Source organism: Mesoplodon bidens (genome assembly GCF_964165515.1).
Source record: "Mesoplodon bidens genome assembly, chromosome: 3".
NCBI lineage: Eukaryota > Metazoa > Chordata > Mammalia > Artiodactyla > Ziphiidae > Mesoplodon > Mesoplodon bidens.
In genome coordinates this window covers 140,597,228-140,623,425 of record NC_138178.1, presented here as the reverse complement: position 1 = coordinate 140,623,425, position 26,198 = coordinate 140,597,228, and the positions used below count along the sequence as shown (strand labels likewise).

The window sequence follows — 26,198 nt, the reverse complement described above, 5'->3', positions numbered from 1 at the left end:
CAATTTAATTCTCCTTTAACAATGGAGAGTCTAATTTTCTCCTAGAGTCAATATCTGGAAGAACAAATTTTCATGTGCTATTCCAGTCTGTATAAGAGACCCTGTTCTTGGAGCTTAGAGGCTGCTTTTTTCTAGAAGAGGGATTGCAGCAAAGATTTCTGAATGGGTACATGACATTTTATTTTATTTTTTATAAATTTATGTATTTATTGGCTGCATTGTGTCTTCGTTGCTATGCGCGGTCTTTCTCTAGTTGCGGCGAGCGGGGGCTACTCTTCGTTGCCGTGGGCGGGCTTCTCATTGCATGGCTTCTCTCGTTGCGGAGCATGGGCTCTAGGTGCACAGGCTTCAGTAGCTGTGGCTCGCGGGCTCTAGAGTGCAGGCTCAGTAGCTGTGGCACACAGGCTTAGCTGCCCCGTGGCATGTGAGATCTTCCCGGACCAGGGCTCGAACCCACGTCCCCTGCATTGGCAGGCAGATTCTTAACCACAGTGCCACCAGGGAAGCCCAGTACATGGCATTTTAATGTAGCTATTTTATGCGGCCATTTCGGTCCATTGATATTTTTTAAAGTTTATCACAAGTTAATAAAACTTGCTCATAGTTACAAAAAAAATTAAAATATAACTGAGATACAAAGGGGAGAATAAAAGTCTTCCTTTTACTCCTCAGAAGTAACCACTGTTGACCCTGTAGACTTTTTAAAAATGTATACACTAGCATAAAAATCCCTTTGAAAGTTAAATAAAAATGAGCTATATATATGGTTCCGTAGTTTCATTTAAAAATTGTATGAAGAGGGCTTCCCTGGTGGCGCAGTGGTTGAGAGTCCACCTGCCGATGCAGGGGACACGGGTTCGTGCCCCCGTCTGGGAAGATCCCACATGCCGCGGAGTGGCTGGGTCCGTGAGCCATGGCCGCTGAGCCTGCGCGTCTGGAGCCTGTGCTCCGCAACGGGAGAGGCCACAACAGTCAGAGGCCCGCGTACCGCAAAAAAAAAAAAAAAAAAAAAATTGTATGAAGGATCTACCTAATTTTAATGGCTGCATATTATTGTATTCTTGTAGCATAGTTTAACCAGTATTCTATTTATAAATTTAAGATATTGCTAGGTTTTTAAAAATTACAGTGATACAGAGTCTATCCTTGTATATACATTTTAATGCATTTATGCAAAGTAACTGACAAGTCAACGTTTTTGTGGATTTTATTATTGATAGATGTCAAATTGCCCTCCAGATAGGTTATATCAATTTATAGCACCATTAATAGTATATGAAAGTACCTGCTTCCCTATTCACTTTTTAGTGTATACACTTTTGTGCTGTTTGAAGGTTTTTTGTTTTATCGTGAATGCAAATCACCTTTTCAAAGTTCATAATTTTTCTAAAGTGGTGAGATAATTTAAATTCAGTCTCTTTCTTTTACGGCTATCCTATTTTTCCAAAACTATTGTTGAATCAGCCATCTTTTACTCATTATTCTGAAATATCATCTTTATCATATACTAAATTCCCATATAAATATTAGTCTTTTTCTGGATTCTTTATTCAGCTTCGTTGATTTATCTGGTTGCAAAGAGTTTCAAGTACTGTAGCTATATAAGTTTAAAATTCTTATAAGACTAATTAATTCTCCATAAATGCTCTTTTTTAAAAAAGTTTTTTTTCCATCTATTCTCATATTTCTAAAAGAATTTTTTTGGCCAGTCAGATTTTTTTATTGTGGTAAAATACACATAAAATTCAGCATTTTAACCATTTTTAAGTGTACAGTTGTGCACATTCACACTGTTGTGCGACTATCACCACCACTCATCCCCAGAATCTAGATGAATTCTAATAAGACTTTGTCAAGTTCCAAAACATAATGCTGTTGATATTCTGATTGTTATTATATTCAGTGTAGAGATTTACATAGCAATAACACTTTTTTTTTTTTTTTTAAGACTTTCGTTTTATTTATTTATTTATTTATTTATGGCTGCGTTGGGTCTTCATTTCTGTGCGAGGGCTCTCTCCAGTTGCGGCAAGCGGGGGCCACTCTTCATCACGGTGCGCGGGCCTCTCACTATCGTGGCCTCTCTTGGCAATAACACTTTTTACATTATTGTTTCTAACCAAGCATAATATATGTCTTTCCATGTCATTCATTCATTCATTCATTCATTCATCACTAACTTAAGAAACATCTGTTGAGTGCCTATTATACCGAGAACTCTGCTAGGCACTGGAGATATAAATGTAACTAAAGTAATGTATCTGTTATCATAGATTTTATGAAATCCAGTAGGGGAAATAGAGATTAAGCAAACAATTGTACATATAAACATAAAATTGTGAAGGGAGAGATATATGCTGGGCCTATATAAAGTGATTTGATCTGGGCAGTCTTCCCTGAAGTGACAACCAAGCTCACTCAAATTATACTCAAATATACTCAAATCATCTTCAGTATCCTCCAATTGGCTTCATACAGGCCCAGAACATTTCTTAGGTTTTTCCATGAGTATACAATCTTTGAAATAGTATATGGGATCTTTTATTCATTTTATTTTCTAACTGGGTCTCTTCTCTTTATGGGAAAGTGATTGAACTTTGTATTAAACTTTTAAACAGCTGCCTTTAGGATTTTTTAACTGATTTTGAGGGAACTCATTCTCTTATTCTTGTACATTTTCCCTCAGCCAGTAAGACAGGAATGTCTGCCAAAACTTGCATACTTTGGGAAGTTTTAGGGAGATGCTGCTTTCTCCACCTCTGTGAATGTAAGAGGGATTTATCTATTTGGTGAAATGGTGAGACTATGACATCTGTGTTGAGTAGAATTAATGTGTGAAAGGTGGCCCATCTCTCTGGGCTCTTGATAGTCAACAAGTAAGGCAGACCCCAATCCACTCTGCAGCAGGCTGGTTCACATGTTTGCTCTCTTGACATAGCTCTCCTGTTATAGGAAGGATGCTTGAGTTCCACACACTACGTTACTTCATGTAAACTTGTTTGGCCAAGAAAAAATTGGAAATTATATTTTTATTCTTATATCTTGGATTTTCACCTATTTCAGAATGAAATTAAAATATTTAATTCTATCAGCTTGGAGAGTTTGATTAAAGAGCATTCTGTCAATGAAGTACTTACTATTCACTAGACCAGTGGTCACCAAACTTTGTTGATTGCACATTCATCATAAAAATTTTTTAAGCATCTATCCCTAAACTTTACTTAATAAATTACCCACATGTACTATAATAATGTTCTTTGTATTATAAAATATACATGGAATCAAAATTGTTAAAGGATGAGATTTCTAAAATAATTTTTACTTATGAATGATTCTCAAATGTTTTGCTCTCAGCAATGATAATAATTATTATAATTTCATTATGTTTTAAAATCTTGGTTTAACAATTTGGCTATAAAGCTTCTTGAAAGTCTGATTCTACATTCAATTTATTTCACTTCTTGGTTTTAATGTCTATAATGTATGAAAAACATACTTCAAAAAGGTACTAAGGTTCAAAGGGAAGTGGTGCAAAATCAGGATACTCATTTTTTATTATCTATATCCTAATTATGGAAATTTCTGTTGAAAATTCCACTAGAAAAGTGGAAGTTTTTGTTGAAATTCCACTAGAAATCTTCCCTAATGTCAATCAGATGGTGTATATTTATATCTAACATATGGATTAAATATCTACTGTAACTCTTCATGGGAAAACTTTCAAACAAGTTTGACAATTCTGTTTCCCAATTTCAGCAGACTTTTTATAGATGACAAAACATCATTTTCAGCAATAAAGTCACAGAATGATAGAAACATTTCCAAACGTGTTTTCAAATTGTATTTGCTTTTTTTTAAAAAATATGATGGCTACTCAGTGAATCATCTCTTTTTTTAATAAAAATTTTATTTATTTAGTTTATTTATTTGGCTGCGTCGGGTATTAGTTGCAGCACGGGGCTCTTACATGCGGTGTGTGGGCTTCTCTCTAGTTGTGGTGTGTGGGTTTTCTCTCTCTAGTTGTGGTGTGCAGGCTCCAAGGTGTGTGGGCTCTGTAGTTTGTGGCACACAGACTTTCTCTCTTTAAGTTACCCGAGCTCAGTAGTTGTGGTGTGTGGGCTTAGTTGCCCCATGTCATGTGGGATCTTAGTTCCCCGACTAGGGATCAAACCCAAGTCTCCTGCATTGGAAGGCAGATTCTTTACCACTGGACCACCAGGGAAGTCCCTGTACTTGCTTTTGATAAGCAATTACTTTTCTATTCATTGTTAAAAGGTCGCTATTACCTTGAAGGAACAGATAAAGTGTTCCTTTTTTCTGTTCCCCAAAATATCTGCCAACATTGCATTTGCAGAGAGCCACTTGTCAGCACAGGAAATTTGAAACACTTTCTTTTTTGTAAAGGGAAAATGTGAAACTCATCTTCACTTTGGCAGCTCTTTTAAGTACTCTGCCACAAAATATCAGTAAACCTCTTTCTGTTGTATAAAAAAATGTTATGCCCTTTCTACGGATAATTAAAAAGTATTGTAAAGAGTCTACACTAAAATTTTAAAGTCTTGTTTCTATTAAAATAGATGATATTCTGTAGAATTTCATACAGTCTGGCTCCAACTTTCCTGTCATTGTAACTTACCAATGAAGAATCCAGTGATTTGATTTCACATGTTATTAGCACTGTAACCATGTTCCAGAGAATTCATTTATTTTAGTGAAACCAGTTGCTCCACTAAAAAAAATCAGTTTTCTTTTCCCATGCAAAATTGTTTTTATTAGCAAAGTCATTTATTACTGAAAACATAACCTCTCTGGGATATCTTTCTTTTAATGGCTCAAGAAAATCAGTTCTTCCTGTACTTCATTCTTAACTCAGAATTTAACAAATACCACAAGCTGAAACAGATGAGAAACACTTACATGTTCATCCAAATGAATAGGAACCTCCCACACTGCATAACTTGTTTTAATACTTGTCTCTTCAACTTTGCACAATATTTTCTATGCATATTCCCTTTAGAATATTACCTAAAGAATGTATTTTAGTTTGTCTCTTTAAAAAAATTCTTTATTTTAGCTATTTTAACTGTTGCAGGAAAGAAATATTTCCCCAGTGGCGTATGAATAGATTTTTTTTTTAGTTATTGCTATTTTTGTTTTGTCTTGTCTTTCACTTTTAGGTAAGAAACCTCAGAAGTAAGAAATCTTAGAATTCCAAACATTTATCACTTAGTTTAGTGAAATTGTATAAAGTGTTGCATGTCACATAATTTTAAATATTGCTCAAAAGATTGTTGAAATTTAGCTTCATATTCTGGATGCATCGATTTTAAATACCTTGCTAATAGTGTTTTTATAGTATTATTAGCTAATACCTCAATCCATTATAGTCACTAAGGCAAGATTCATTTGCTGGAAAAGTGTATAGAAATCCATATTTCAAATAGTCTTCTTTTTGGTTTTTAGCTGACTTGTTAGATCTCATTACACTGTCATTTTTATCACATATTTTGGCTAAGAAGAGATTGTCCTGAAGTAGGAAAAATCTAGTTCTGCCATTTGGTTGTTGCTTTTGCTTTTATTACTGATCTTTTCAATTCTTGTCTTTGCGTGACTGTTTTAACATCAGATGTTTATTATCTTAGGTCAGGTTCCCAAGAAGCAGAGTCTGAGATGAGGATTCTTGTGCCAGTGATTTCTGGAGAAAGTGAGTGATGTCAGATGAAACCTGTAAGGCAGTGCAGGAAACAGAACAGAGTAGGAGAAGGGGCTAGGCAAAGATGCGGGTTCAGCTGAAGTTTATCCTCAGTCTGATCCTACAAGGAGCTCCGGAGTATGGATGGCACCATGGAGTTGTGTGTGTCACCTCCAACAAAGGAAGCAAGCCTTTTATACCCCCTTATCATTCAGTCATTGGGTTGGGTGAGAGGGTGGTGGTAGCATATAACCTCCCTGATTAGGTAGCTCCCGTCATTTAAGAGCAATTCTCCTAAGCAGAAGGATACAGCTATGAGCTGTTAGCAGCCAAGAGTCACAACATATGAGGAATGGATGCAATGACCAGTAAGGAGGAACTTGGCAGTTTAGTTTACATAGTCTCCATCAAAACTTCTCAGAATACTTTTTTTTTTCTTCCTTTATCATCATAGCAAACATGTACCTGGCAAGTGTCAAGCTCTGGACTAGATAGTGGTGACAAAAGTAAAGTCAAACACAGTACCTGTCCTTCTCAGGAATGTATTCAAGAGGGGAGACTGACATGACCATAATAAATACTATGTTCTATGCATAAAATGCATGTAATCCTCAACACAACCTTATTATGTCAGTTGCCTTACTTTCTCGTCTAAGAGATGAAGCAAGTAGAAGCTAAATGGATATGTCATCTGCTCTGTCACACATCCAGGAAGTGCTAGAGTCTTCTCGACTCCAGAGCTGGAGCTTTTAGTTATTATCTTATGATGCTTCCTGAGTGAAACAAAATCAGAGCATAAAGCACAAAGTGACTGGGGAGCAAGGAAGAAAAAGCCTTTGTTTCTGAGAGGAGAGGTTGGGTAGGAACTGTAAGAGAAAGTTTCATGATGTCCTTCCATATGGCCACAAAGAGCCCAAACATACAGAGGAGCATGACCAGGGGCATGGAGCTATGAGTGAAGGACAAACTTGGGCAACTTGTTGCTCCCTCTTCTGGATTCTCATAAAAATAGGTCACTGTCTATACTTTCATTTACGAGTCAAACTCACTGAAGTGAGTTTATTTTTTATGCATCTGCTTCTGCCATTAGGCAGTGCAGTGAGGAGGGGGAAGGTATCTTATTCATCTTTTTATACCCACTTGCTCACGTAGTTGCTTGACACATGTTCTCAAAGGAACGAGTGACTGGTGTGCAGGATGTGTGAGGCTGGGGAGAGAGGGCTGATAAATGAGAAATGAGGGCTGATAGAGTAGAGAAAATCCTTGGATTTGGCAATTAAGAGTTGATTTGTGACCTCTGAGAGAAGTTTTCATGGAAGCCTAGAGATGAAAGCTATATTCTACCCAGTCGAAGAATGAGGGTGAGGTGATGAAACAGAGGGAGCATATAAGATATAGAAAATGGAATAAATCAGTGGGTTCTCAGGGTCACAGGAAAGGTTTTTATAGAATGGAACAGACTCACATATGTGTAGAAAGAAGGAAAAGGTAGAACTGAGGAAAAGGTTGAAAAAGTGAGGACACAATGGATGATTCAAGGCCTCAGAGGACATGTGATTAAGTGCATGGGCAGACATCAGCCTCAGAAAGAAGGGCACCCCTGAGGTTCCTAGGATTTCCTTCTTGCAACCTCTGCTCCCCTTAAAACACACACAGAATACACCCACCTACAAAACTGTCTTGTACTCGGATCTGTCTCTATCATACCAGTTCAGTCTATAGGAAACGACTTGTCGTTGTAATATATATCCCAAAATATGAATTATTCAGTCCAGGACAACACAAAGGAGGCACTATCAGAAGAGTCTAAGGTTGTCTTTGGCACTCCTAGTTTTGTTCCCACTGAAGTCTCCCCATCAGTGTGTGGTAAACAGATCTCCCATGCTCTCTGGTCATCCAACAGATAACTGTTGTATAAAATATCCATACACACACACCTCCCAAAGACTCTATACTTCTCAGGAAGAATACAGAGTTAATACACAGCTATTTTATAACTCTCCACCCTCTTAGCTTGCTTTATTTTTCTTCAGAGGAGCAGGGCTGATTTTCAGCCAATTTACTTCAGCAAGGCTACATCAATTGTTATAATACTGAGATACTCTACTTCTGTGCTGGCAAACAGGTAGCTGCTGCCCCACATCCTGAGTGCATCCCCTGTTCTTGCTATCCTAGCATCTCCCAGACTTTCCCATGATCTGGCAACTAGAGGCATAACACCAGTCACAACTAGTCTAAGGCCGGCCCATGCTCTGAGCGGTTAGGGTGGGAGTAGGAAGGGGTATGTGGGAACATAGTTACAAGCGAAAGCTTATATACTAACACATTATTGGGAAGTTCAATGTCAAGGAAGTTGGAGTGAGCAGGAAAGGGAAATGAGGCAGGGAAGGAAGGGAGCAAATACAGAAGAGTACAAGGGAATATGAACCCATACCAAGTATCACAAAGCTGGCCATACCAATGTTAAATATTTGAATATACCACCCTGTATAGTACTTGTCATTAGCTGAAATTATATTATATACTTTTCAAACATACATTATATTTATATTTCTAGTGTCTTCCCACTAGAAGGTAAGCTGCATGAAGGCAGGAACTTTGTTTTGTTTAACATTGTAATTCCAGGATGTAAAATATACTGAGTACATAACAGGTGATAGATAATATTTGTTGAATGAATGAGTCAACTCATATTAAGGAGAAACATTTTCTAAATAAAGCACATTTTATGTAAATTCCTGGCCATAATACATGTAGTACTTGATATTATTTTTGCAGAGTGGTTTCCATTTCTCATTTTTTACTCTCCAGCTTCCTAATCATGCCCAGAGGCCTTCTTGTACATAAGAAATGACCATATGGTAACCATTTCATGTTACAGTCATCTACCTCTGGTTCCACCATCTATCTACTCAAAGACCTGGCAAAACTTTAAAGTCCTTGCTTTCCCTTATCTTAGTCCACCAAATAGGTAGTCAAGCCATCTACAAGGGAAAAGAGGGAGATTTGTTTTCTCCTGCACAGAGCATTCTCTCAAGGGTGGGGGACAGAAGTTACAATTTAGCTCACTTAGACTTGGTATTTATGACTTTCCTCTCTGAAACAGTTCTCTTTCCTTCACTGCTCATGCTGCTCTAACTAGTACTCAGATATGTTTTTGTTTTTTGTTTTTTGAAATATACATTTTCTTAGTGTGGAAGTTTTATAGGAAAAATTATTACATGCTTCAAGTTTAAGTGGGAAATGATTATGAAAAGTAGTCAGTTTTATAGTACAACCAACAACTACCATGTTTAGATTTTCAATTTGGGAATTTAAGGGTGAGAAAATGCTAATTAATTAGATTAATATACTCATGACTGAGATCATCTACTTAATGTTCCTTTCCTCTTCTAACCTTTCACTTCATCAGCCTAAGAGCAATCATCTGTAATCATTTATAATCATCTGATTACAAACTTATTCAAGCTGCTGACTCCCACTGTGATCCTATATTTTATCTCCATCATCACAACGTATTTTTTTAATTTAATTTTATTTATTTATTTTTCTATACACAACGTATTTCTCTAAATGAAAGAAAACACGGTTTTGTTGCAATGTGATATTATTATTGCTCAGATATCAAGATGCTGGCAATCATGATCAGATTCATCTTTATAATGCTCGGCACAACTTAGGATATTGTGTCATCTGGCAAGGAAATTTATTTAATATAACGCTTAGAAAATTAAATCCAACCTGTTACTAAATATTTTTCTAGAATAGAGGTGAGAGAGAATCAAACAATAGGTAAATCCAAAAAGATGTAGACAATAAGTGGGGATACCAGTGGTATTTGAGTCTGGGGGCTAAAAGTTCCAGAAATCCTACAAAAGAAAACAGAAAGGTTTCATATTTCTTTTACAGCTCAGATCAATAGTTTTGTATTATACCATCATATAGGTCAACTGGAGATCACATGAAAAAAAGAAAAACTCTAAGGATATGAGATTAGTCAACGAGTGTATTTCACATAAGTTTATATCAATTATCTTATTACTGGGCTGTACTCTACTTTGCCTATAACTTTGATCTACTTCATTTAAACTTCTTAGATTCCACTTCCTGGCTGTTGTACACTCCTAGTGCTATCATTAAAGTTTTTTTCTTTTTTCAAGGATAATTTTCAACAACTAAAGGGCTCAGCAAACATCTTGTTTTTGGTCATCCTTCCTATAATCTCTCAGAGCAAGTGGTGAAAGTAGACCAAATGCTGGAATTTGAACCAATAGTTCCTGAACGTCTGCACTGTGGCATGCACTGTGCTGGGCACTTTATTTACACTGTGTTAATCTTCATAACCCCATTGAAAGGAATATATGGTCACCTGATGAGTAATTTGAGGTTTAGAAAGATTAAACAACTTGCTCAAAATCACACACCTAGTTTTGAGTAATAGATATTATTAAAATATCTGCCTGTTGTAGTTACATTTGGGGGGGAAAGTCCTTATTTAGAGTTACAAAGAGTACTATTTACAAACAAAATGATGCTGGGATTTTCTTATAAATAATCAGATAGGAGATGTGGTGGGAATGTGGGTGAGAGCATAGATATAAGTAAGTTTAGCCATCAGTTAAAGTTGGGTGATAGGCTCATATACATCAGGGTTCATGATATTTTTTTCTACTTTTGTATACGATGGAACTTTTCCACACTGAACAGATTTTAAAAGTAAGTAAACTGGAAAGTAGAATTACGATAAAAAAGAAAGTGTAAATGTGTAGTAGCGTTCATCTTAGCAATTCAATAACTCTTTCAGCTATATCCTTTTACAGCTGATCTTGAGGAAGGGCCCTGGATCAATTTCACATGCATGGGTAAATGGGCACTTTCATAACTTATCTAATAAAAAAGTGATGGGAATTCCCTGATGGTCCAGGGGTTAGGACTGGGAGCTTTCACTGCCGGGGCCCGGGTTCAATCCCTGGTTGGGCAATTAAGATCCCACAAGCCACGCAGCATGGCCAAAAAGAAAAAAAGAAAAAAAGAAAAAAAATGAATTTTCATAGCAATTATTAAGATCCTAAGCTGTTCCTATTGATCCTAACCACACCTCTCTCTTTAAATAAACTATGGTCCTAATTCTTAATTAAACAGAAGACCCAAAGACCAGTTTGTCAGATAGTCTGGTCTTTCTTCTCCTCTTGACTCCATTTAGTGTGCTATTTTACTGTCTGTTCATTCTTTTTAACTTCAAAGTGGCAGGAAGAGAACAAACAGCTTAAAGCAGTTGATTCACCACTTCTGAGCAGCCCTATGGAGAGGTTTTCTGGAGGTAGGTAGTGTTTTCAATCAACATAATTATCAGTTTCAGTACTAGTTCTGCCTCTTCCTCAACTTTCAGCTGTCTAAATTAAAAGGGGTAATAGGAAAGTCCATCTTAAAACTGAAGTAGTTAAAATACCACCACTATCTTGAAAAAATTTGGGCATGGTGACTGGTATAAACCAGCTGGCACCTGTTACAGGATGTTTTAGCCACCACTCCACCTTCTGGCTTCAAGGGCAGTGTTGCTGACATTTTCAAAAGCTTTAGACCTGGTAGCTTACCAGGAAGTACTCCTTATATAGTAGAGGCCGGCCTGCCTACGAGTGGGCCTTATTTACTGGGAAACCTCTGTGATTGCAGAGTTGGGCAAAGTATTCCTGGTGCTAAAGAATGGAGCCAAAGACTTCAAATGTAGGCTGTCAGGCCAAGATCTAGCTGGCCAAAAGAGGTAGGGAGTTAGAGAGGTAGGCTGGAATGGAGTTTGAAGGTAGAGCTGTTCCTTTTAGATGTATTTTACCAGAGAGTGGAAAATGGAATTGGTTTGTACATCCTATATGCTTATACTAACCCACTCCCCCAAATACAAGACACAGTGTCAAACATGGTTCTTTGGAATGAGTTCCAAGCCTGAAACTGCACTCTCAAACGAATGATCTGAAGTTCTTCATCTATGTGTTGCTGTGAAGGTATTTTGTAGATGTAATTAACGTTCATAATCAGTAGACTTTAAATAAAGATTATCCTGGATAACCTGGGTAGGCCTGATTCAATCAGTGGAAGGGCCTTAAGAGCAGAACTGAGGTACTCAGAAGAAATTCTGCCTGTGGATTGCAACTTCAGCTCATGCCTGAGAGTTCCAGCCTGCCTCTCCTGACACCCCGCTCTACAGATTTCAGACTTATCCCCTAGCCAGCCCCTACAACTGTGTTAAGTCAATTCCTCACAAAAAATTCCTTAATATATGTCTCCTACTGATTCTGTTTCTCTGGTTGAGCCCTGATATAGTGATTGAGCCTGAGTATTTCCAAGCAGTTATTATGGGTAATTCAGACTTCATATTTTAACAATAGCAAATACAAATATTTTTATGTATATATAGGAGTAAGAGTATGTGTGGGCTGTATATATATGTGTGCTCTTTTGACTAGGCTTGACCTTCAGCTCCCATGTCCTTCCTTGTAGTGTTTAAGAATCCTGTAGCAAGAATTCTGCTAAGGCAGCTTAACCAGAATCACCCTCCCTCAATATCTGATTGAGTGCCTCATCCTTCATTATCCCCCAGTTGATGTCTGATTACACCCACCTACTTTCAATAAGAATACTGTTGAGTGATGTAGCAATAATCCCCCCTATGCCCGATGTTTCTTCGTAGTAATTTTCCATCCACTGACCCCCTATCCCCTACTCCTGGGCTATAAATTCCCACTTTTCCTGTTGTATTCAGAGTTGAGTCCAATCTCTCTCCCCTATTACAAAACCCTACCACAGTAGCCCCCGTTGAATAAAGTCTGCCTTACCATCTTAAAAAGTGTCATGAATAATCTTTTCTTTAACACCTCCACACCTTTCTTATCAAATATTTTTCAATAATTTTTTTAACCATTCATATATATATAAACATATATACATATATATGGTTAGATTTCAAAGTTTATACTGTTATATCATGTTCACTATTTTTAAAAATACAGATAGAAAAAGAAAAATGTTGATATTAAAAAGTAAATATTACAAACAGGGATTGTACTATTCTCTTCCTGTATCTCAAAAGTCATCTTGCATTTATCTCACCTTGAGGTCATTCCTTAAACTATTTCCCAACAGATGGTGTACCAAGGTGATTCCTGGGTTCACATCTTAAGAAGCAGTAATGGTGCCTGTTGCAATTTCTACTTTTAAATTCTCAGTTAAACAAAAAATAACTACTAAAGTTTTTTCTCTTTAAAATGGAACACTTTGAGAGCGTCCAAAAGACTCCAAGTGAGCACTTAGGACAGTTAATACAGATCAGCCAAATGTGTCTAGGAGTCAGTCACTCAGTTGATTTATCACTCTGCTGAACCCTGCTAACGACAGTAGCAGTCTTGATACCTGCAGTTTTTAATGGTTTTTATTCTTAGTCAAACGAATTTAATTAACATCCCAAATGGACCACTGATTTAAAATAGGAGTCAAAAGGAAAATTCTTTCAAAATGTTAGTTAATGGAAAGCATTAAAACTAATAAATCTGACCGCAATAGTGAGAGGCCCGCGCACCGCGATGAAGAGTGGCCCCCACTTGCCGCAACTGGAGAAAGCCCTCGCACAGAAACGAAGACCCAACACAGCCATAAAAACAAAAAAACAAAAAAACAAACAAAAAAAACTAATAAATCTGCATTTTTGTCTCAGGGTGATTTTCGTATCCATATATGTCACTTAGTACATCATATCAAATATTTAAAGGAGAAATATAGTGGTGATTACACACAATTTGGCTATTTATTGAGAATTATAAAAAAGTTATGTTTCTCATGTTTCATTTGGAAATAAAACCTGAAACCTTCTCTCATCATCTACAAACAAGACACAAAAAATTAAAATAATTTGATTTTTTTTAATATAAAAGCAATTATTCCAACCATCAGTCAAAAAAGCGGTTTCTGCTTGGCTTAAATCCTCTAAAAGTATACTTAATTTTTAGTCCAGCAACAAGCCCTTTTCTTACATATATGAAAAATTGTATTACATATTAAATAGAAAAAAATTTGTTGGAAGGAAAAATTCCACTCAAAAAGTTTTGGTATTTATACATTGATTTTTACTTTTGCTAAACACAAAGTGATGAAACATTACTAAATGTGCTCACAGAAGTGAAAGGAGTTCATGATTCAATAAAGGCAGGGAAATTCTGCCTTAAACTAACATGTTTCCAATAAGACTGAAAATAGACGTGATAATACAATCTCGAATAATATACAATGTGTGCCTCCTGAAACTGGTCACGTTTGACATTTTAATTACAGCACTATTTTTCTGTCAAGACAGCAGCCAGGGCTTCCCTGGTGGCGCAGTGGTTGAGAGTCTGCCTGCTAGTGCAGGAGACACGGGTTCGAGCCCTGGTCTGGGAGGATCCCACATGCCGCGGAGCAACTAGGCCCGTGAGCCACAGGTACTGAGCCTGCGCGTCTGGAGCCTGTGCTCCGCAAAAGGAGAGGCCGCGATAGTGAGAGGCCTGCGCACCGCGATGAAGAGTGGCCCCCGCTTGCCACAACTGGAGAAAGCCCTCGCACAGAAACGAAGACCCAACACAGCAAAAATAAATAAATAAATCAATAAACTCCTAAAAAAAAAAAAAAAAAAAAAGAGAAGGTTAACAAATTGGATTTCTTAAAAAAAAAAAAAAAAAAGACAGCAGCCAGTTCTGCTTCATGTCGTATCAACACTTGATTTATGTAAGCAGCGACAAAACAGTATAGATAGCTCTTAAGTTTAGGGCACTTTTCAAATATCCTCGAATGGACACTAATATGCAAATCAAAGACCATTTTGTTGTAAAGGCAAAAAGCCAAGACTTAGTATCCGCTTAGTACGTTAATTACGAACATCTAGCAGAGAGCCAGGCACAGTAGTGGAATGTTTGAAACACCAGTATTTATCTTTACAAACATACATGAAGTCTTTCCAGTTTTCCTAAGTGTCCTTTGGCTTTAATGGTGCTGATAAGTGAAAGGATTAAAAAAGCACAACGGAACACATGAAAACCACAATAAATGTCAGCGGTTGTTAGCAACGAATAACTCAGCGACAACCACATTTAAAGCCATAGGATCTTTGCGCCCGATACTTCAAATCCCAAGGTTCCCTGGGGGTGGAGGCGGAGTTACATTCAAATTAACAGCTTTTTCAGCCAATGACACAGCCAAGCAAAGGACCGCGAGAAGGCCTAATTCTTCTACATTACAACGCTGAAATCATACGAGTTCTGAGCGTATGTGGGTGTTTCAGGGCCCGATTCGAACTACTTAGTATTTCTCACCCGCAGTTACTATCTGATCAACATAGCAATTCTCTACCCGAGTCTGGCTCTGTGGGAGTTCTAGCGTCTAAACGCTGAAAGGAACTCACGTCGCTCTATGTCAACGGAAGGACCCATTCGTCCGAGGAGGAGGCGGAACTCGTTTTATTCTTTCCCTTTATTGGCCACGCAGCAAGGAAACCTAAGCTTTCAGCACAAACGATAAGTCGTTAAAACTTCCGTTAACGTAACGTAAAAGGCAGTGCTGTGCAGCGCTATACGGAAACTGGGTCTACGCTGGCGCAGATATCTTGCATTCGTCCAATCCGGAGAGAGGCCACCCCCTGGCGCTTCTTCGCTACCCCCGCCCAACCTCTTTCCCTTCCCCTGGGCTATGGCCCGCCTCTCTGCTGCTGACCAATCCTCTGCATCCTCCTTTGTGCGTTTATCCAATCAGAGAGGTGGAGGGTGGAGTTCCGGTCGACCGGTCCGCGCAGAGGCTGCGCTCCGAGTTCTCTCCTGCAGCCGGTGTGGGCTCCCTGGTGAGGTATATTTCCCAGAACTGCGTTGGGCAGGTTCCTGGGATGGGCAGCTCTCTAGACGGGCAGCGACAGTGCCAGTTGACTGTAGAAAGCCGAAGCCGCTGAGCCTGTAGCACGAGGAGCAGAGGGAAATGGGGAGGAGCTGGGAGGAGAGAACCACGTGTTGGGGCTTCTGGTGCAGTTGTCGGAGCCCCTGGGTCATGCATGCCTCTGCTGTCCCTGCCCCGCGGGCCTTCCAAGGGTTAGGTTGGTGTCGCCGAAGCCGCCCCCAGCACTTCTCTGGGTTATTCTTGAGTAAAAACAAAGCGCCTATTCGTCAAGTGTTCAAGGAGAGGTAGCCAGGACCTATTTTTCCCCTACCCTCATTCCCTTCCCTCGCATTCTTAAATTACCCACCTCCTGGGTTGGTTAATTTTCGGGGTCAGAAAGCAGATTTTCCTTTGGAAAGAGACGTGCTGGAGTATATAGTACGAACTCTGAGACTAGCTACTATATATAGGCACTTTACGTGTATTATCTCATTTAATCCACACAGCAACATCTAAAGGGTTAGGTACTGTTACGGTTCTCATTTTCATGCGAAGAAACAGATATGTTAAGTTACTCGTCCACGTGTTCTCTTCAGCTTTTCTCTGACCACTTAATTGAGTGTGACATTCGGCTTCCATGCACGTAAAGTTTAAATATGATATTGCTTGTAAAATGTTGGTCTTGTTTTCTTTCCTATCTTGAAGTTATTTTAGAAGTTAATACAACATACCTAGAAGTAAATCGATTGATGTTATCGAGGTAAAATGATCTAGTAGAAAGACTTCAGAGTAGGAGCCATTTACTAACCTTTGGGCAAGTCACCTTCTCAGCCGCCGCTTCCTCCACTGCAGAATTGAAATCAATTCCAGACTTGTCTACTTCCTGGAGTCGTGAGGATCAAATGATATAATATGTATAAATTACTGATGTTAACTACATATGACAGTTTTCTGCTTTTCAAATTCTTTCCTGTGGAAGCTAGATTATCATTAATATGCAATATATATTATAATTAAAGTATTCTATATATACACACATACAGTGGATAACATGCAGCCTAGTACCACTTGAGTGTGAAATACCTCTTAAGCATATGTGGCCCACTTATCTGCTTATCCAGGGTTCAGGATAGTATTCCCTGTGAATGCAGAAGTGGTACTTGTCTGGTTTGTATTCTTTCCTCAGACTGCTGTAGATAGCATAAAGCAAAAGTAGATCAGCTCATTTAACTGCTTTTCTGAGTTCTGATTACTTTTGGAGACTCTGAAGGGAGGTCCCATTTCCTTGCCTTTTTCAGCTTCTGGTAGCCTCTTAAATTCCTTGGCTTGTGGCTCCTTCATTTTAAAAGCACACCACTTCAATCTCTGCTTCCGTAATCATATCACCTTCTCTTCCGTAGTCAAATCCGTCTGCTTTCGTCTTAGTGGGGGCACTTGTGTTTATACTTAGGTCCCATCTAGATAATCCAGAATAATCTCTCCATCTCAAGATCCTTAGCTTAATTACGAAATCCCTTTTGATGTATAAAGAAACATTCATAGGTTCCAGGAATTAGAGCTTGGATGTTTTGGGGGTGCATTATTTTTAGCTTGCCACAAAGGGTATAAAGAAGGGTAAAACATATCCTATCCTAGTGCAGCTTAAAGTCTAGTAGGATATGCTGTAAGAGAAAAAAAAAAAATGACTTCTGGATTGCTGTGAAAAGACCCTTCTAATTTACCATAGGTTGGTACTTCAGCTTTTCCCCTGGAAAACAGAAGAGGTAAATGAACATTCCTGTGATAATGTGAATACAAAGCCTGAATTAACCCCTTAGAAGAGTGAAATTTCTTTATATTCTAATCTTCTACCTTAAAAATTCATGTGAGTATTGCATTCAATTTCATAATATTTGTATTTGATACTATTTTGAACTATTGCCACATCATAACATTGCTGTTCTACAGAGATAGACAGTTTATTTTGTGGCTTCTTATAATAGCCAGTTTACTATAGTCATAGGTGTGTCCCCTAGTTTAAGAAGCATGACCTCAGATGATGGGGATTTATTATAAGGAAGCCATTTATGCAACTAAATACGCTGACTCTCATTGCTCCTAAGGCTAGAATATGCACTAGGCTTCTTGGAGAACTGGACTGATAGTCCCTCATGATTGATATCCTCTAGTCCCCCCAGCAGGGAGTTAGTAGGTCTGATGACTTCAGTTTTTTGTTGTTATCTTCAGAAGAAGGTAATAATCTGTTGCTCTCATGTCTGGCTGGAATTAATAATTCTCAGGAGACAGAATCTGATGAGTTGGGTTTGTTACCATTCCACCCAGTATGGATATGTTGGAATAAGATAAAATACGAAAGGACCCAGCTTCAAGTAGGCATTCACTATATAAGAACTACTCTGTAACAGTCTCTGTGCTTTTTGCATGGAGATGGAAGGGTTAAGGGCAAGGAGAAGCACATGTGGGACATTTCTTTGGGCCAGGCCTAGAAGTGACCTACATTGCTTTTTCTCAGGTTCTTTTGGCTAAAACTCTGTCACATAGCCACACCTAACCAGTCTAGTTGTGTGCCTACCCTAGTGATCTGCTGATGAGTTAGCAGTCTGCTACAATGGGCAATACCTGTAGTCAACTTCTTAAGACTTATCCTCAGCCCTTAGTTTCCAGCCTTTAGTTTCTTCACCCTGTGAACTCTTGGCGTCCAAATGCCTCTAGACAAACCTATTACACAAAGTTCTTTTTTTGCTGGCTCCATACCTTTGCCATCATCAGGTCCACAAGAAAAAGTCTCACATCCTTTGCTCTATAAATAACAGTGCAGTGCAATGCACCCATTTGTCCTTGTTCTGTTTGAGCAGGTATCCAGCCACAGTCTCTTGGACTTTTCCAGGCATGGCTCTTGTATCAGCAGTCTACAGGGTACCAGATCAAGGTCTGAGTTTGACTGTAAAGAATCTAAAAAAGAGTGGTTATATGTGTATGTATAACAGATTCACTTTGCTGTACAGCATAAAGTAACACAACATTGTAAATCAACTCTACGCCAATAAAAAATAATAATTTTTAAAAAGAAATTTTAAAAAAAGGTCTGAGTTTGTACCACTCTTGTGCATGGTAAAGTGGGCCCGAGGAAAAAATTCTGTAATATTTTTCCACAAATAACTTATTCCAAAAAAATTCTTTATCAGCTTCTTTAGTGCTTTTATTCCCTCAAAGTGGTGTCAAGCTAATGTTTACAAGACTAGTTTTAGGCCGTCTTCTTTGCAAGTCCAATGTGGGTGGTCTGCCACCTAACTTAGGGCTGTGAGGGTATAGTACACAGTTTATAGCTACAACATTTTTATTTTTGTGCACTTAAGGTACAGTTTATTGGGTGTTTTCTCGATAATTAATTATATAACTGATAATCCAAACCTAAGCTATTGCACTTATTTGTTAAATGTTCCTATTTGGTTCACCAGCCTTCTCTGTTCCTTGGCTGGGTAGTAATTCAGGTGAAATAGATATAGAGGAATGAACATTAAAAAAATTTTTAAAGATAAATTTATTTATTTTTGGCTGCGTTGGGTCTTCATTGCTGCTTGCATGCTTTCTCTAGTTGCGGTGAGTGGGGGCTACTCTTCCTTGTGGTGCGCAGGCTTCTCATTGCAGTGGCTTCTCGTTGCGGAGCATGGGCTCTAGGCGCACGGGCTTCAGTAGTTGTGGCTCGCGGGCTCTAGAGCGCAGGCTCAGTAGTTGTGGCGCATGAGCTTAGTTGCTCTGCGGCATGTGGGATCTTCCCGGACGAGGGCTCAAACCCATGTCACCTGCATTGGCAGGCAGATTCCTAACCACTGCGCCACCAGGGATGTCCCGGAATGAACATTTTTAAAAACTATCTTTGAAACGGATAATCTCTGGGAAGCTAGCATTTAAGTGATTGAGATGAATGGTAGTTAGAAGTGATTTTTTTTTTACTTCCTGAAAAATAGTATTATTGTAGAGTTACGTTATTTCACATTTATGCATTTAAAATTGGATTCAGTTACGTTGTTTTGTGTGTGTGTGTGTGTGTGTGTAAGTAACTCCCTATCACTTAGCTTTAAATGAAGATTTTTCTTGGGTTCCAAGTTCATTTTGGCTGAATTAACTTGTTCATCATGTCAGCTAGATAACTTGTACATCATAAAATAGGGAGATTTTCAGCAAATCTCTTTACATTTTAACGACCATAAAACTTCATTATGTTTTCTGCTGTATATTTTCCAAATTTTCTTGGCTTTGAAACAACTTGAAAAGTATAAAGCTTAAATTTTTGGCAGCATGATGTAATAGAAGAAGCACTTGGAGTCAGAAGGTATATCTAGACCATGCAAAATATTTAACTTTTCTGAGCTTAAGTTTCGTATTTGTAAAATAAGAATAATAGTACTTCTCCTACTTAACTCTCGGAGTTGTGAGAAACAGATGAAATAACAAATACTGTAGTCCTTTGAAAAATGTAATTCTTTCATAAACAAAATATAAGGTTGTATTAAGTATCTGTTATACCTTAAAAGGGTTCAAATTTAGCATGAATTCTATTGTGAAATCCACTAGTTCATGTGATTTCTTTTTTTTAAGTTTTTTGCTGCTTCATAAGATGACTGGACCAAAAAATGATAAAAATCCTGTCTATCAAGTCTTTTAAGTTAATATTAGTGTTAATTAATATTATTTTCCCAATTTCATTCCTTTGGTTTGCTAACAGTACAATTTCATAGGAAAATTAAAAGAAACCTCTTCTTCCAAAGACTAATAACTTTTCCTGATAGTGTAGATTAGTTTACCATATCAGTTAATATATTTCTTTTACATGTTCCTTTGTATTAGTATGTATGCTGAGGTAAGTGATGGCTCCATTCTCTTTGTGGACATTCATCCTGATCATTAGTACTTTTTATTGGCCTAAAAAAAAAAAAAGAAGAATTTCACCATTTCTTGAATTGCAATGGAACTAGTGGTTAAGAGCACAGATCCTTAAACCTGACGACCTGAGTTGAATACTGGCTCCAATTATAACTACTTTGTAGGCTGTTAGGATTAAATGAGTAAATATTTGTGAAGTGCTTAAAACAGTGCCTGACAAACACTATTAAATAAATTCCTTCCTTAATGATTTTATTCAGTATCATTCATCAAGTATTAATGTGAAATAATAGCTAAAAGAGAAAAAGCTCTAGGGGATGGCTTATATTTTAAATTATATCTTGTAGCTGATATTTTAAGTCTCTAAGCCTATAAATACTTGGAAATTTACACATCAATTCAACTAAAATTTGCACTGGATTTCACATCATTGGTATTACCACTGTCTTAAGAAACTGGTAAGGCCTTCCACATATTTGTGCTTTAAATCTTTTAACTTTATGTTGCTTGGTTGTATGAAGTCATTTTGATTAGTGCAAATAAGAATTATAACAGGACTTTACATTTGAATGGCCATTTAAGAATGCTCTGTAAAATATTTCCTTTATATCATTTGAGAGGCAGTATAAGAAAGGATTTAAGAGTGTGGGCTCTGAAACTAGTTTTGAGTTCCAGTCCCTGCTATGCATTTGTGAGCAAAGTGACCTCTGGCATATCACCTACCTTTTCTAAGCTTTACTTCCTAATTATATAAAATGGGAGAAATAAGTGTACCTACTTTGTAGGGCTGTCTGGAAGGTTAAATGAGATATAATGCATATAAGGCATTTAGAACAGTGCCTGGATTATAACAAGAGTACATTATGTCTTAGTTACTGTTAATGTCACTGATGCATACAAAAGTATCAGTAAACAGAACAAGTGGAAATGTGAGGCAACCAAGATTCAGATTGGATCTGTGATTTACTGAAGGTCACATGCAAAAAAAAAAAGTAAGCCTCCTTACTTCTAGTGCAGATCTTTTCCCATAAAAACACTGCCTTCATTTCCACCTTTAACACCTTTCAGTTCACTCATATTGACTAGGTCCATCTCAGAGACACGTTCCTTTGTTTTCCATTGTGTTTCCAATTCTTGGCTGCTTGTTAGAGTATTTTTATCTTGGTTCTAATTCTGTCAGACTGCTTCCGTTTCTTCATGAATCCTTCAGCCCTGTATTACTCAGACCTAAAGTTGTTAGCATGCATGACAGGCATCTGTTTTCAAGAAAGGAAGAAAGAATAGATACTGCAGCTAAATTTTTCATAGTGGTTAGTGTTTGTTGTTGTTGTTTTTAATTAATTAATTATTTAAATTTTGGCTGTGTTGGGTCTAAGTTGCTGTGCGTGGGCTTTCTCTAGTTGCAGTGAGCGGGGGCTACTCTTCGTTGTGGTGCGTGGGCTTCTCATTGTGGCTTCTCTTGTTGCGGAGCACCGGCTCTAGGCACGCGGGCTTCAGTAGTTGTGGCACGTGGGCTCAGTAGTTGTGGCTCGCGGGCTCTAGAGCGCAGGCTCAGTAGTCATGGCACACGGGCTTAGTTGCTCCACGGCATGTGGGATCTTCCTGGACCAGGGCTGGAACCTGTGTCCCCTACATTGCCAGGCGGATTCTCCCCTCTTTTTTTTTTTTTTTTTTTTTTTTTTTTTGCGGTATGTGGGCCTCTCACTGTTGTGGCCTCTCCCATTGCGGAGCACAGGCTCCGGATGCGCAGGCTCAACGGCCATGGCTCACGGGCCCAGCTGCTCCGCAGCATGTGGGATCTTCCCAGACCGGGGCACGAACCCGTGTCCCCTGCATCGGCAGGCGGACTCTCAACCACTGCGCCACCAGGGAAGCCCGCCAGGCGGATTCTTAACCACTGTACCACTGTGATTTCATTAGCCTATCATAAATGTGTATTTAGTGTAGCACTGAATTATTTTTGCAGAGCTATTTTATTCTTTCCAAACTTTCCCTTCCCCTGCCCCCACCCCACCCCGAGGTTGTAAAGTCAAATTGAAGTTATTTCTTAGGAACTAAGAAGGGAGCCTGAAAATCACACAAATACCCTGAGCCATTATAAAAATAGGAAGAATACAATTTTATGAATCATTGGGTTATTTTTTAAAATCTTGAAAGATTATAATGTGGATGTATCTTTTTGGCATCAAAAGCACGTTTGTATCATATAAGCAAAGCACATAGTATTTAGTGCATTATACTGGAATTTTGAGTTAGTTTGATCCCGTAAAGTATTTTGTGAAAGAAGAGTTGCATTTTGAACATACTGGTCTGAAATTTGGGTTTGTAGATCTAGTTATTAAATTGCATTCAAACCATCAGGTGTTTGTTGAATACTTTCTGCCTATAGGGTACTGTGTAAGATGGTAAGGTGATGTTCCCAAATCCTAGCCCTTTCCTTAGCTTCCTCAGTTATGCCTTCCTGGTGCTTTCTATGATGTTAGGAGGTTGAGTGAATTTACCTCTGAACTGTGGTTATGGATGTTTTATCAATATTGATAATATTATTACTATTTAATTTCTCCACAAAAGGGATAGCTGCTTCTAAAGCTTGGTCTGTGTGTGTGTGTGTGTGTGCACATGCGTGCGTGTGCGTGTGTGTGTTTCCTGTCTTTGACTGTCATTGTTTTACATCTATGTGCAGTTCCTTATCTTTGCCTCCTGCCTGCCTCTATTGAGTGTGTTTTGTGTGTGTTTATATTTTTATACTCCTCTCATAGGAAGTAGCATTTCGTGAGGTAAGCTGTGGAGTTAGTCTCAGGCTGGTGGAGGATTGATATTAGAGAATTGGAAAATATGGTTCCTGTCCTTAAGAAGTTTATACTTTACACTGGAGAAAGAAGCAAATATAAATATATAGAACATATAACTAGAGATAAATAACACTTTAGTATATTTGGTATATGATTGCTAAATGAATAATAGTTGATCTTTTGGCATTCAGAGGAAGTAGAAACTCACTTTAGGCTGAGTTAAGAAAGATTTTGTAGTACTGCTAGAATTTGAGCTATATCTTGAAGCATGGGTATTATCTAGATAACTCAAGAAAATGAGGTAGGATTCTTGGAGAGAGTAGCAACTCTTTTGCAGTTGTATTGTGGGGAAAATATTTTGCCTAGCCTATTAAAGTATTGATGAGTCTGGGCTTGCTATAAAATATAGTGTGTAATTCACATGTTCAAACATCTGCAGTTCATGCAGAAACAGCAAAAGAATGTATGTCATACTTTATAAAAATTAAGTGTTTAGTTTTATATACTTAAGAAATGTTGGTGAAATCTATATTTGCTTTTATTTCTGATATACTGAGTGTCAATATTTTTTACAACATGAAGTTGGCTTCTAAGAATAAAACTCTCACATGGTATTTCTCGTGTGGGAGGTAAGAAATTTTCCCGTTCTTGACATCTTTGGCCAGGAATCAGATGTTAAGTCAGGTGTTTCCTGTCATGCTCTGTATCAGGCACAGAGGAGGTTATTGCAGTTGCAGGCGAGAGGTAATGGAAAACAGGAGGATAGTGGCAGGACAAACTGAGGAGATGGATGTAAAGGGCGATTTTCAAGGTAGGCTTTATTAGCTAGGGGAATCTTGTCGTTTGCCTCCCTTTAATCAAAGGTCATTCTGAGATTTTGAGCCTTGGTGACTGAGAAGATGGTGCACTTAACAGAGATGGAGAATATAGGTTTGAGTTACATTTTGAGTATATTTAATTTGAAGTTTTGGCAGCACGTTCAGGGGTAGAGGTCTAGGCAGACATTATAAATATAGGATTGGAATTTTGAAGAAAGATCAGGGTTGAGGATAAAATCTAGGAGTTCACATAGAGGTAGGAATTTATATTGCCAGGTGAAGAGGAAAAAACAACTTAAGAAAATCTCAGTTATCCTGGGTAACAGTGGAAATTTATTCTGTTTGGAGACTTTGTAATTAAGTCCTGAATGATGTTTTTTGTCATTCTCTAATTTCTGCACCTGTTGCTCGATGGCAGTAGTCATCAGTGCCATGAGCAAAGAAGGCGAGTATTAAAAAAGAATTTGGCAGCTTAAGTCTTCATGTTTAGTAAAGTTAAACTTGACAGTACATTATTTCCAGTCCTTTTTAGCCTTCACGTCAGATCTATACAGTAAGTGTGGAATTTTTTTTTTCCTCTTAATATCCGGCTTTTGTAGCATGGTTCAAGAATTATGCCTTTTGTTGGTTATTTCTCTGATATCAGGATCTTTCACTGTGTTCAGAGGAAAGGAAATGAGTTTAGAACTTAACTAGATTCTCATCTTCCCGTGATATGGCGCAAAGTGGTTAAGAGAACTGGTCTGTCCTATTGAATCTTTACACAAATATAAAGCTATAAATATTTATGTTTAAGGGTTTTTACCACTGTTTTGATTTCTATTGCAATAGATCCCTTTTGGATACTCATATAATTTGGAATAGTAAATAGTGAGTCTATACTTCAAAATGTAAAAGAAGATATCTTTAGCTATCAATTTATAAATATTTATAAACTGTTGCCTTTTGTATGAGAGATATGTGGACATGATTATAAGCTCTCCAGTATTAGGAAGCCTCATTCTGGCTTAACCTTATTTCAGGCACTGGTTAACAGTGGAAATTAAAAGAATTATTAGTATGCTAAAGTGTTAAAGCATCTTTCTGTTTGGTGACTTTTGGGGAGAACATTTCATACTGTGAATTCACCGTAGAAGTATCTAGTCTGCTTGTCTCCCTGCCCCCACTCCCTCCGGTGTATATATTCAGTCTGATGTCAGTTATCATGGTTAACAGCATGGGGGATATGTATATATATATGTAAAATCTAATAGGTTATTCTGCAAGTTTATCGTTTGACACTTGCATTTCTTTGAAGTTCTCTGTGCTGGCACTTCCTGTTCTTCCGGGCCAGGCATCATTCTGAGCACCTACCATGTAGTAATTAGTTTATATCTTATAACAGCCCTGTTAGGTTGGAACTGTTAACCTCTGTCTAAAGAACAGGAAGCTGAAACACATAACTAGTGAAGCCAGAATTTTTTTTTAACATCGTTATTGGAGTATAATTGCTTTACAATGGTGTGTTAGTTTCTGCTTTATAACAAAGTGAATCAGCTCTACATATACATATATCCCCATATCCCCTCCCTCTTGCGTCTCCCTCCTACCCTCCCTATCCCACTCCTCTAGGTGGTCACAAAGCATGGAGCTGATCTCCCTGTGCTATGCAGCTGGTGAAGCCAGAATTTGAACCCTGACAGTCTGGCGGTATACCCATTCTCTCAACTACTGTGCAATACCTCTTTCTCTAAGCCTCAGTTTCCTCACCTAAAAAGCAGTAATAAAAAGATTATCTTCTAGGGTTATTGGTAGGGTTAAATGAAGCAATGCACGTGAAGAGACTGATACTGGAACCTAGTTATTAATCAGTTAATACTAGCTGCCTATTGTTTGGCCACTTTTCTGAGGTTCTTCTGGTTCTTTTTTTTTTCTTTGTCTCCTTTATAGTTTTTATTTTTCCTCTGCCCATTTCTTTAACTGGTGTTTCAGGGTTCCATTCTTTTTTTTTCCCCCTAATTTATATTTATGTATGTATGTATGTGCGTATGTGTGTATGTATGTATGGTGGCATTGGGTCTTCATTTCTCCACGTGTGCTTTCTCTAGTTGTGGCGAGTGGTGACTACTCTTTGCTGCGGTGCATGGGCTT

The 26,198-nt window shown here is 38.0% G+C and overlaps 1 protein-coding gene across 6 annotated transcripts in view; it reads left to right on the top strand.

Moving 5' to 3' along the window:
- The window catches only part of LOC308613962 (WD repeat-containing protein 89), a 104,787-nt gene that overhangs the window by 52,970 nt on the left and 25,619 nt on the right, over positions 1-26,198 (top strand). For 2 of the 6 annotated variants that reach the window (XM_081228136.1, XM_081228135.1), the window contains exon 1: positions 17,190-17,438. The exons of 1 other annotated variant lie outside the window; for it this stretch is intronic. Coding sequence is in view for 1 of the 5 variants with exons in the window: in XM_081228133.1 (XP_081084259.1) it covers positions 15,398-15,550 (153 nt within the window). In the remaining 4 variants the exon portion in view is untranslated. Of the gene's footprint in view, positions 1-15,330; positions 15,551-17,185; positions 17,439-26,198 lie in introns of those variants that run through there. 3 more of the 6 variants (XM_081228133.1, XM_081228137.1, XR_014015358.1) reach the window with 3 other exon arrangements.